Source organism: Nothoprocta perdicaria, unplaced genomic scaffold, assembly GCF_003342845.1.
Source record: "Nothoprocta perdicaria isolate Ctin4 unplaced genomic scaffold, notPer1 scaffold_9, whole genome shotgun sequence".
Taxonomy (NCBI): domain Eukaryota; kingdom Metazoa; phylum Chordata; class Aves; order Tinamiformes; family Tinamidae; genus Nothoprocta; species Nothoprocta perdicaria.
The window spans coordinates 6,529,197-6,542,294 of record NW_020456198.1 but is presented as its reverse complement, the minus strand read 5'-3'; the positions used below and the strand labels follow the sequence as shown (position 1 = coordinate 6,542,294).

The 13,098-nt window shown below is 43.5% G+C and overlaps 1 protein-coding gene across 3 annotated transcripts in view; it reads left to right on the top strand.

Annotated features, from left to right (window-relative positions):
- The window catches only part of SLC6A6 (solute carrier family 6 member 6), a 48,474-nt gene that overhangs the window by 15,991 nt on the left and 19,385 nt on the right, over nt 1-13,098 (top strand). For all 3 annotated transcript variants that reach the window (XM_026052481.1, XM_026052482.1, XM_026052479.1), the window contains 3 exons: nt 6,538-6,777; nt 7,483-7,617; nt 9,757-9,991. In XM_026052481.1, the coding sequence (XP_025908266.1) occupies nt 6,549-6,777; nt 7,483-7,617; nt 9,757-9,991 (599 nt within the window). In that variant the 5' untranslated portion in view covers nt 6,538-6,548. The remainder of the gene's footprint in view (nt 1-6,537; nt 6,778-7,482; nt 7,618-9,756; nt 9,992-13,098) is intronic.

Genomic DNA, 13,098 nt, shown 5'->3' with positions numbered 1-13,098 from the left:
CACATGTAAAACATTCAATAGGCGTAGCACACAACATTGACTATTCAAGTTCATAAGCCTTATAGGTTTTAAGTTCTCTTTCTTTTCTTTTTTTCATCTTTTTTTTTTTTTGTGTGTGTACTTTCACGTAAATCAATACAGCAAAATGAGCAGAGTGTTACTTGACTGCAGATTTTCTGCTCAAACCTGCCCAAAGATTCAGCATTTTATACAGCTGAGAGCTGTGACCTGGTACCTACTTGAAGCACCACAAAAGAAAAAGTACTGGGGTGGGAATAGACCTTTTGTCCAGATCACAGTAGATTAAAAAGAAATTGCATTAAGCGTTGGGCTTTCCTTTCATAATATACTTCAGCTATATAAAGGAAGGCATTTTGCTCCCAAAATATTTTCAGTAACAAATTTCCCAGCAAAACTTAGAAGAGGAAAAAAAAATGTTGTAGTGCAAGAATAGATGAAGAAGCTATATGGGAAATGGCTGAAAAAAGAAGAAAAGATGAAGGGAGAGATGTTTTAGTAAATGTATACACTCAAGAGAAAGAAATAAGCAAAAAGAGGATCTGAAGCATCCATTAAAGATAAAGAGAATGGTAAGAATTAGTGCTGGGTATTCATTACAGGCTATTATTTGAGGTATTTATTAGATTCCTATTTTTAAGAATAAGAGTAAGAAAGGTAATATGTGCAATAGAGATATTATTTATCAGAAAGTACAGTAGATATATTGTATGATGAAACAGAAAGAGCTGGGAGACGAATTAAGGACAATAAATGGAGGAATGTGGTCTTTGGTGTCGCCTCCAGGGCTGCCAAACAAAAAGAGATTTTTTTTCTTCCTGCAGATCAGAAAGACTTGCACGAAAGCCATAAGTTTGACCGGGCTGTTTATTTTCACCATGTATTGATTGGCTTAGCCGCACTGCTCCGTGAGGAGGGAAAGCTGTCAACATCGTGTTACAGGTTTCAAAGTTCCGAGTCACCCTAGGAAATGAGCCAAACATAATAAATGCAGCTTTATTTGGGACCTGATCCTGCTGCTGTTGAAATCAATAGTGGTTTTTCCGCTGCCCTCAATGACAGTTGAAGCTGATTGTTGTAAAAAGCAACTTTAATCCAGCAGTCAGTGCTTCTAACTCTGTGATATTCATGACAGTAATACACCTAAAAAAAACCCCAAAAGTAAATCACAGATACATTAGCAGATCTATGGAAGCTCAGTTTTATGTAGGAGGATGACTTTGATTTCCATGATTTGCAGTAAAAAATGGTAGGAAAGTAGGAGTGATGACAATGCCTAAAGAGGCAATGAGTTTAAATAGGGTCATAAAAGTTAATTATAATGGGATAAACACACTGTCTTTCAAAAGCCATTGAGGTTGAAACAAAGGAGAATACAGAGAAGCTCAGGAGAGGGAGGATGCAGAGAAGCTCAGCATACACAGCCAGCACAGATCAAAGTTAGTAAAGCCAGTCCTTGAGAGGAAACATAGCAGTGGAACACATCATGCTACAGAAATTGTCCATAGTATCAGTAGCCCAGACTTGCAGCCATTCCTCAGGCATTCCCACAAAAGCTATAGACTCTCTGAACTTCTCTTTTTGTATTTTTAGTGGAAAAAGAGGCTATAAAATAATTTCTCAATTATCATTCTAGTCATAAATTCAGAACATTGAATTTCTGTTCAGTGTTTATGCGACCCCGTGTTGACCAAACAAGAAGTTGCTCCTTTGCTGTGGTTCATATCTTCAGGTGCAGGCTTGGACTTGCTTTTTAGCATGCACAAATATTTACCAAAGCATATGTGTGTGCAGAGGAAGCTTTTGTTCCTGTATATCCATCAGGGCTTTGTACACCTCTGTTTTGAGGACTTGATTTTTAAGAAATTTCAAGGGAGCTAAAGGAGGACATGACGGATGTGTGTTTGGGGCTGCAGTTGGAAGGTGTTGCTCCACATTGATCCCCTCGCTGCGCGGTCAGAGGCACAGTGCCTGTCATTGCTGTCATGCCAGAAGAGAAGTCAAACTGTATTTTCAGATGCATAATCCATGGGTTGTCTGCCACAACGCACCGTGGTTGAGCTGTAATGTGAGCTGTACATGTGTTCAGACAGCCAGCAGCTCCCGGCTGCCCCCAGGGCCTTCCCCCATCTCCATCTGTCCTCGTGTGATCCCTTGGCCTCTCCCTTCCCTTATCCCTCAATTTTTGCATGTTATGGCTTGCTCCTCAATGCCAATATTTTCCAATGGGAAGAGTTGCACCTTCCTACCCAAGGTGCAGGCAGGACGTGCAAAGATCCAACAACTGTAGCACAGGAGGGTTGGTTGCCCAGGACTAGCTGCAGAACGCACTATTTACAGCTAATCTTTTTTGGCGTTTTCAGCTAATCAGTCACGGGGGAGCAGCAAAAGCACTGGGCTCCTTGCAGGGGGATATTTCTCCGGAGGGATTTGGTGCACCTGACTGACAGGTGGCAGCAGGACAGACGCGGGATTCTTCTGTGGGAATAAAGGAGCTATTGACTGTAGGGGGGAAGGAGGAGGCCACACTGGGGCAGCGCAAAGGGACCGTGTTTGCTCCCCTGTTACCTTTTTTCCACATTTTGCTGGCATTGATTTGCCAATCGATAGCTTTGGCCTCCGTTAATTAGGGATGGTAGCAGCCTACGTGAGAGCCGACCGCAGCCCTGGTTCACTCCGGGTCCCTTCTCCCCGTACATTCACATCAGGGTCTCACCAGGTCCCACGTGGCTGCTCAATGCTGTCTGTGGCAGGCCAGGCTGCTGCTCTCTGTAGATCCTGTATTAAGTTCCGCAGATCCAACCAGAGCTTCCCAGAGCCACCCAGAGCTTCCCGGAGTGGGGACGTGTCTGCTGGAAGCAGATGCCCGTCCTGGGGAAGCAGCTCGGATCGCTTTGGCCTAGGCGGGTGTAAGAGCATTTTCGTACTGTATTTTTCCTCAGGGGAATGAGATGGACTTAGATCTCGGATACCATCCCCACTAAGTGATACAGTAAAAATAACCTATTCTTCTCTGGTTCTGACCTGGGCGGCAACAACATATTGTTTCAGCATCTCTGTCAGACTATTTCCCTTAAGAGCCATTTTAACCTCACCCAGTGGGACATAACTGAAGGAAATGAAACTCCAGCCCCATTAAGGAAAAAGACAATGCCTTTTACTAAACAAACTTGATTTTCTTGGCTTTTCTTCACCCAGGAGAATCGCCCGTACCCCCCACCCTCGCTGCCTTTGTAGGCAGTTCCTGTAATTGGGAATGGCTGGGAGGACACCAATGGTTGGCAGCAAAGGGGGAGAAGTCCTACATCCCTTGAACGTGACATGGGCTAGGAGCGCAGTCCCAGGTGGCCACTTAGCGTCAATTCCTATGGTGCTGGCCGACCGTACGTGCCTGCCAGCCACAGCTGCCGGCCCTCCAAACACGACCGAGGGTTTAGCAAGGCTACATAGGAAATGCACGGTGGAAAGGGACTGCCAGTTGTGCCCAGGCATCGGGTAGGTGCTGGACCTTGCTACAGCTGGTGACTTGCCACAAAATCGTGGTGATCCCTCTCCTCGCACTTCAAGAGCGAGTGTGGCCTTGAGAGCCATTTGCAGGCTGAGGGGGGAGATGGAGATCCAGCTTCACACTCCAGCTGAGGTTGCGACAGGAATTACCTTGGGTAATTAATGGATTTGGGGGGCTTTGGCTGAATTAGAATTCTCTTTTTTAAAGTGCAGCCCCACGCAGCTGCAAAGTTGGGAGCTGAAAAGGCACCGTTTAGCACTGTGTGTGCATGTAATTAGGACAAACCGCAGGGCGATCAGCTCGGCCCCAGGAGAGGCAGGATTTGCCGAGTGCAGTAAACGGGCCGGGCTTGCAGATCTGGGTAGAACAGAGTAACACCTAGGTCAAAGTAAATCCTCAGCCAAGAAGATTAGAGTGAGATGTGAGCTGGAAAAAGTGTGTGTCTATATATATATGTGTGTGTATATATATATCCTGTATACCCCTATTGCAAGATAGAAATAAATGCCTAAAAACAACAATCCTGAATCACTTCACCTTGGAGGTGCTGATGTCTGTAGGTCCCCTCAGTCTTTGGCATAAAGGTTCCCTGGGTGCCCAATGTTCTTTTTGTTCTAGGTATTTCCAGTATCAGTCATCACAGGGAGTAGTTAAGCTCCTATTTCAGACCTTAATCCTATGGGGATCTATAGATTTATATATCTCTGTGCCCTATTAAGCAGGTTTGCAGCAGTCCCTGGAGTCCACCAAAAAATGACCTGAAAAATGGAAGAGTGCCCTACCTGCTAGACATGAGTTCTGCCCTTTTTCGCCCATCCGTTCTCCATCTTCTGACAAGTGTTTCCGTAACCTTTGTGAAGAGCAGTGTCCAAAAGAGACAAGGTGAATGCTCTCCATGCCTGTTGCCTGATGTGGGTGACACGCTCCTGCGAGATAGAGGACACAAGTGGCACAAATAGCCAAGGAAATTGAAATTAAGCTTTCTACGTCCCACATTGCTGATGCAGTGAGGACACTGGTCAGCTTGCGGGTTTTGGGGGGGGAAAAAAAAGGATTACATCTGCTTTTCTTTTCATTTTTATGTCTTTTTTTTTAATTCTTTCCCCTCCCAAGAAATGATTCCAGGGGACAATGGAGGCCAGTACCTGTTTGAGGGACCTGCAATGAGATGCTAATGCCCCAAAAAGATTGAGGCTTCTGCGGATCCCTCTCCAAAGCACCTCCCTCTATCTCCAGGCACCTTATTAGGAACTTGATTTCCTTATTGTGAATTAATTCTCTGCCGCAACAAAGGTCTATTTTAGATCTGGCCTTGCCATAGTTATTCAATCACTACATTAGTTTATCTCCTTCCACCTCTCTAACAGCAGCCAGTAGGAGATATTTTAGAGGAGGGCACCTGTCCTTCTCCCATACCTCTATAAGGGATAATGATCATCCACCACCCTATTTCCAGCTTTCTCCTTCTATGAGCTCTCTCTGCTGTTGACTCCAAGGTATTGCAGCTATTCACATCACCTCCACGCATTGACAGGTTTTAAAAAACAGCAAGTCATCCTGTGAGCACTGTGCAGGTTAAAGTTCCTATTCAGATCATAGCCTGGTAGGCAATTCTTGCAATAGCTGCTTTGCAAAGGCCAGCAACGTGTCACTGAGTCGAGCGTGGAATTTGCCAAAATTTTAACCTTCTGAATCTTTCCACAGTGGATGGAAAGATTTACGACACAGTGATGGGTATCTATCTCAGAAGCATGTTTGAATTAAAAACTTCCTGCAGAGCTAATGTCAACTCAGGTTTCAGGTCACCACCGCAGCTAAATCAGGTTAGAAATCAAGCAGGTAGGAGGCTTGCAGCTATCAAGTGGATAATCTGAAGCATGATTTCATTTTATGACTACGCACGCACAGTAACATGTACAAGTAGGGAATGGTTGTGGTCCTGCTGGTTTGTTTAGTTCTGGTGAAAATTCTGCATGCTTTTCAGCATCAAAACACCATGTGGAAGTAACTGGTCAGATCCAGCTACACTCACTTGAGTTATGCAGGGAATGGATTTGCCTTATATGCCTGAGTTTTGGTTAACAGTAAAAAATGCAAGTTGTTCCTCGTTTGTTTTCGTTAGGAAATCCTAGGTAAAAGGACACTTGTTAAATAGAGTAACTCAATTCGGTCTTATTTTTACACAATCTGTGACTTTTGCGCCTTATAAATTTAGCTAGGCAAGTGTGGTTTAATTTGCTTTTGGTTTGCATCAGGTGACTCCTGGTACTGAATTTTTAATTAACTAAGGAACAATTCTTCTTGGAAACTGCAGTTGCATTGGGGTGAATAAGACAATAATTGAATATAAAGGTTTATTTTTGTCCCTTTATTGATGTCAAGGGAAAGCAATGTAGTTATGGAAATGGAATCAACTGAAAAGATTCCTTCAGTTTCTGCAAGTTGATTAGGACAAATGACTTTCCAGTTATGAGTGTATAGTTTTCTGAAAGCTTTATAATACTGCAGGGAAAGAAAATTGCAGGCAATAAATGAATCAGGGATGGTTCATTGGGAAGCAGAGGAGTGGGTTTTATCAGGAAAGAAGGTGAGATTTACTGCTCTGACGTGTTGTACTTTTAAACTTTGGCGAAGGAGTCAAGATGCAGTGATTTGCACCTTGTTAGGGGCAGGGAAACAGCCTGAGACGTTTGCCCGTGTAGCAGAGAGAGCCTGTTAGGGAGTCAAGGCTCCGTGACACCAGTCACTGATGCGAGACACAGTCTAAAGGACCTCTTGCCGGCAGCCAGCGGTCACATCTTTGCTCTCCCCTACGCTGCCCTGTCCGCTGCGGTCGCAGGGAAGGTTTGTCTCTCCTGATAGTATAGGCAGCCTATATATATTTATATATGTTCATATCGTGGCTTGCCAAATGGCAATGTATGAATGGCTGAGCAGTTCGGTGTTAGGGAGCTGTACTGGTAAAGACTGCTTAATAAACCCAGGCATTTTTGTTTCTTTTCCCTTTATAGAGAGCAGAAATATGGCAACGAAGGAGAAGCTGCAGTGCTTGAAAGACTTCCACAAGGACATCCTCAAACCTTCCCCCGGCAAGAGCCCGGGCACTCGGCCCGAGGATGAGGCAGAGGGGAAGCCGCCCCAGCGGGAGAAGTGGGCGAGTAAGATTGACTTTCTGCTCTCTGTGGCTGGTGGATTTATTGGTTTGGGCAACGTCTGGCGGTTCCCGTATCTCTGCTACAAGAACGGCGGAGGTAAGTATGGCTTCATTTCCTTGGCACGAGGCAGGCAGGCTGCCTCTCGTGCTTGTTGCTTCTAGCTGCCTTTGTCCACTTAGAAAACATGATAATCAGACATCTGTTTTTTCTCTCTCTCGTCTTTTTTTTTTTTCTTTTTTTTTTGTGACAATATTTAGGAGACACGGTTTTATTACTTAATGGTTTATGTTAAGACTCAATTATGGAGAAACAACAGGAATTTGAATATTACTGAACCTTTTATTCTCTTTTGCTTCTGCTACAGCTAAATCTGTTTTAACTGTAAGATATATTATTATAGTTCTGTGGTCGGAGTCATGCACTGCAAATCCAGAGTAACTTGAGTTAAGGGCACTATTGTATGGTAATAACAAAATATCAAGTACTGTTTCTGTTGGATTTCAGAATAAAAGCATTCCTCGTTAGGTGAGATTGTTGTGTGTCTAACTCCATTGATATTGCAGGTTTCTACTTTCAAAAAGGTATGAAAATCCTTTCCAGTTTCTGAAAATCCTTTCTAGCTTTATCTACCTGTTCCCCTTGCAGAGCTTGAGTATAAGCAAAAATCCTCCCCTGCAGAGATAATTGCATACACGTATATGTGTTCCTTTGCCTATCTGTGCCTGTTAATATGTTTTAGAATATCTTGCATAGATCCACATGCTTCACCTCAATTTTGTACCACCCTATTTTTCTCCACAGGTGCATTTCTTATACCTTATTTCATTTTCCTGTTTGGGGGAGGTCTTCCCGTGTTTTTCCTGGAGGTGGTGCTAGGACAGTATACCTCCGAAGGTGGAATTACATGCTGGGAAAAGATCTGCCCTATTTTCACTGGTTAGTACATCTTGTTGTGCCTTATTGCTTAAAGACACCTCTGTAACCCAGACACAGCAATGCTATTCCCCTCACGTCCATTAATTCAGCTGTTTGCGGCAGTAATTGAGAGGATGATATTGGTTCCTGGAAAGGTGGAAGTCTGAGAGTCTGAAGGACAAAGAAAGGTATCGATTTGATGCTATCAGCTTGTTAACTGGCAGAAGGGCCAATAAGCAGGAAAGAAATTGCATATTACTTCTTAAAAAGGCAATTGTGAATTGTGTTCAAGGGTGCCAGGGAAGAAGCCGGGCTTGTTTTGGAAGGCTGGCAGAGCAGAGTCCTGGACGTGGCCTTCTGTGGAAAAATCTCCAAAATATTATTCTGGTCTGGATATGAAACTCCTGCCTTGTAAATGCTTATCACTGGCATAATCCTGCTGCTGCAGCCAAACCTGGCGAGCAGTTTGTGGTAGGGTTTGGGAACGGGACATTCATCATACCTGAACAAACCCTGGCAAGCAGTTGGGATTGTTTCCTATGGCTAAAGGGCCTTTGCCAGCAAATGGAGAATCACTTGTAACTCGCCAGAATTAAATGAACACTGCTTTGGAAGTTAGCTAGAATGAAAAAATCAAAGCTAGGTTAGCAAAGTTACTGAAGATGCCCATCTTGTATGTAGGTTACCCTCTCCAGGCTGACAGCTAAGTGCCATTGGGGGCATCTCTTGCCTCATGTCACTCCAGGCAGGGTTTCTTGGTGGCTCACACTCCCACCTGATACTCAGAACTTCCAGAGGTTGGTTTAATCATGCAGCTGTGGCTGAATTTCTTTTCTCCTTTTACCTCCATGAAACTTTCTTTTGAGGAGGAGGAGAAAAGAATGTCCTTTGTTTAAATAACAATCTTCCAAGCATCCATGAAAAGAAAAACCGTTGTTCTCATAATGTGGCTAGCTGTATAACCTGACTGAAATGTAGCTGTGTGGAATAAATAGAGTTTGCTCCAGCAATGCAAATATCATCCCTGGTAGTAAAGATCCGTGGTATAATACTATTTGAAACAGAAATATGAAGCAGATATTCCAGGTGCTGCAACAGCCATCAGAGTGAAGGGAAACTAATAGGCTTGTCTTCCTCTTGTGAGAGACTGTTATCTCTTCTTAAAGGAAATCTCTTTTTTTTCCCCCTCACTATTGCCACTAAATGGCAAACCTCATAAGCTTTTTTAGAGTTTCTCATTCTAGATACTAAAAGATTTTCAGAAAACTGGACTTCTTGGAGCCCTTCCACTCTGTATTTAAAAAACAGTAGCTACCTGTGACTTAACACATAGTTTGACTCTACTAATGGAGCTAAACTGGATAGGTTCGAGATACCAGACTCAGAAGAATACTTTGGCATTCAGTGAAAGCCTTCTCTGGAGCAGCATTCCACCAGCTCCCGAAATTGTATGGGGCTTGGCCTTATCTGCCCGTGACCCTGCTTTTAAAAACAAACAGGGAACATTTTTTATCATCAAATATTGATAGCAGAGTTAAACATTGATCTAATTAACCATAACAGCTACAAATATTATGCTGCTTTTGCACAAGTGAAATTGGGGCAGAAACTTTCATGTTGATAGCTCTGGAATTTTCCTTTTGAAGTCGTTCAAGAGTTGGCCTGTTTTGCACTTAGGCTGAGCCGAGCCAGTCGCTAAGACCGAGTGACATGTGGACTGAGCAGCTGAGCTGCCTCCAAGGAAACTGCCTTGGGGCTGCAAAGATGGCATTGCCCATTTAGACCCAAGATGTGAGATGGAGCAGCTCTCAAATAAACAAAGCGTGATGTCTTGACCTCCTTCCAATTAAGATGTAAATACCTGGATGGAGTTAGACTGGGTATGTCTCTGGCAGACCTCCCCTCCAATCTCAGTAGACCATAGCTTGGAAATTCAGCCCAAAGTGCCAGTACTGGTCAGAGATGGTGGCAGGTTTGTGCTTTGGGTATGTGGCTGGTAGAACAGGGTTCACTTTCAAGCAACAGTGTGGTAGAGCAAGACACAAGTCCATGAAACAGTGGGAGGAACCCCAACTACTTGAGATGACAAGACGTCCTATCAAGTGGCTGTTATCTAGGTGCATATTTCTTTTTTTTTTCTTTTCCCTCCCCTTTCGACAGGAATTGGTTATGCTTCCATAGTGATTGTGTCCCTTCTGAACGTGTACTACATCGTCATCCTGGCTTGGGGCCTCTACTACCTGTTCCAGTCGTTCCAGAGCGTCCTGCCCTGGGCACACTGTCACCAGAAGTGGAACACGCCGACCTGTGTGGAAGACACTCTCAGGAAGAACAAAACGCTCTGGATATCACTGAATGCCACTAACTTCACTTCTCCTGTCACTGAGTTTTGGGAGTAAGTGCACCTGGTTTTGTTGTGCTTTTGGGATGCTCCTGTCGTGTGGCTGAGATTTTCCTGAAGGGCCATGGGGAATTTTAGATAGGAAAAACGATGCTCTGAATGTCAATTGTTTGACCATTTTTTCTATCAGTTAACACCATTACTGAAACAGACTGATAACCTTGGAAATAGTGAAGGAAAGTGTTAAATGTGTAACTGTATTCAGCCAAGGGAACAGAAGGAGCTGTAAGACCTCACTGCAATTTCTTTTTCATTTTTGAAGAAAAGCTTATTCATTGCTGGCTTGGGACTCTCTAAACCAAGCATTAAAATAGGAATAAGTCTGTTACAAAAGCCATGGTAGTAGGGATTTAGAGTGGAAACAAACTGCCTCCCCTCTGATTGTCACTACTTCTTTTTTCCCCAAATATTAGCGTTTTAAATATCCTTTGTGAAGCTATAGCACATCTCTCATCAGGCTGACCAAAATGCAAGGCAATGGCCTCTCAGAGAAAACTGGCAGAGATGTTGGATATTGTCCCATATTGTAAGTTTCTCAGGTCTTTTTTGTTACATCATTTTTCTCCCTTTTGCCAGATGCCTGGATTTCATCAGGCCCAAGCTTCTTATTCCCATTTCTCTATTATAGCTCAAGTTTTAAACCATATTGTGTAACTTGATTTCTGAAGGAGCATGACCTCAAATCTCCAAGTGTTGATGGAGGTGTCAAAACATAGCAGCAGAGGAAGATACCTTAAGGGAGACTTATATCCAAAGCATCTACAGATAACTTAGGAAATAAATACATCTTTTCTCTTGGCCCAGTTAAGAGCAGAATTTGGTTCTGACCCAACTTGGCTTTTTTAGCATGGTTAAAATCCAGCATGATTCCATGATCAACTTGTACCTACTTCTCTATTTTTATAAATAAATGTCAGCCAATAGCCACAGCAGAAATGATGTTCCTGTTGAAGATATTTGGCCTGAGTGATTTAGAAAAAATAATCTTACAAACTGTACTAAAATTTGTAACACAAGAGGCAAAATACAAAATACAGAAATAATCTTAAATTTTGAAGTGCACTGATGGCTGGTGTGACTGACGGAGTACAGGCTCTTCAAGCAATTACTGTCTCTGAGCCACAAGCACTGGGATGACAGATCCTTTCCCATTGCTTTCCTCCCTTGTAAACATGGAGGGAGTTGAAAAAGATGTGTTAAATAGTATTGCTGCATACCTTGTGGGAACTTAAAGGCAAGTTTAACACTCTCCCCTCCTTTGGATTCTCCCACAGTGACTGAGGGACCAAGGTCTTTGAATCCAAATCAGTGGTGGGCTTGGTAGGATGCTCGGAGGTCTCCTCAAGCCCTCCAGAAGCAGCACAGGTCTGCAGTGCTGCTGTGCAGTCGCTGTGTTAGAGAGTTGCGGTTGCAGCAAAAGGTTGTGGAAGATTAAAGGAACAAGGGATTTAGTAAGTCAGGATGGTAATAGAAGGTAGGGCAGGTGGAGATGGAAGTGAATGATGGAGAATCTCACTGAGAGACGGGGGAGCAGCAGAGGAGCAAGCAATTTCCTCTGAAAGAAATCTAGTTTCTGACCTCAAAATTGTTGTGCAAACTGAACAAATCCTCCTTTAGAGACAGCCTAGTATGGAGAGTCAGATGCCTGAGACTGGAGAAGAAATCCTGGTCCTGACAGTGCCATTCCCTTCCCTCCATCTTCCCCATGCCGATAGTTGTACGTCCGCTCCCTGGTTTTTTAGTGCTGTTGGAGCAAAGGTTGCTCGGTGATTAATGCTCATGGGGACAGCTCTCCTTGCCCTTTGCAGCCTCCTTAACTTTTGTCCTCATAGAGCAGTTTTAAACGTCATGAACTAAACTCTTCCCTGGAATTAGGCCAGGGAGAAGTTTGGCTCCATACAGCTACTACCACAGGCACTCTGTCCTTAGATCACTGTTTCACCATGAGTTAAATTGTCCTTAACAAAGCAAGCTGCCTTGAGAACACATGGCGCTTAGAGAAGTATTAAAAATAGCTGTTCCCTCTACATAAACAACTACTGGTGTCTTAAAGTAAGAACAGGGATCATGCAGCACTGTTGTAATTAAGGCAAGATTTCACAAGGCAGAAGCTTTTGGTATTCTCAACTTTCTCCAGCCATACTACTATTCTTAATGTCTCCAAAAGTCTCAAGAAGATACTCACTTTTAGCCACTTTGCCATCTTAGACAACAAAAGGACAGGTCAATAAATAGTCTTAAACCAAAGATATCCATCTGCCCTGCGGCACAATTAATTCCAGTTTAATTCAGGGGTTTGGGAGTATTTGGTTTCTGAAACCCAACACCATTTTCATTGTGCGTGATTTATGTAGTCTCCTCACCCGTGTTGTTTTGTAAAGCTAGCCCTGCACGGATATAATTGCCCACATTTGAGGCATTAACCTCTTCGTGCTGAATAACACTTGTCCTTCCCAGCCTGGCTGGACATACAGTCCTGCCTGATATTTCACTTCATTTGAACTAATGTTCTGGGCAAATCACATGCTTGCTTGAGCAGCAATAAAAGGGGGTTAAGCAAATCTGGCTTTGTATCAGGAGACTTACCTCTTGGCATCACATGCTTCAGGTTTTATTTCTTAAGATTTTATTTAAAGTTCAAAACCTTAAAGGCTTACACACATATTAATACATAAGGGATAAGTGTTACGGGCTAATTATGATTAAACAAAACTCTTATTGTCTGATGCTGGCTGAGTGTTTATAAATATTTGGTAATCAGCAGGCTTCATTCGTCCAAATCCCAAGAAAGACCATCACATGCTCCTGGCATGTAATCCTGAAGGGAGCCACACAGAAACTAAACACAAGCTGGGGCAGCTGCCTCTGTCTTGGGGGGCAAACCCGAGAGGTAGAAAAATCACTTTATAGTCCCCCTCTCTTCGCCCCTGGTACATACGGCATCCGTGTGAGTGATTAGTTTTTGTCAACATTAAAGCGTGCTTCGCCTCTGCTGGTACCAAGGGCCTGTCTCCATTCGCTTGATTAACGAGCTGGAATATCCTTCAAGGATTGTGTAACTCTCCTCATTTTATTTTTGTTTATGTTCTAGCGCCAGTTAC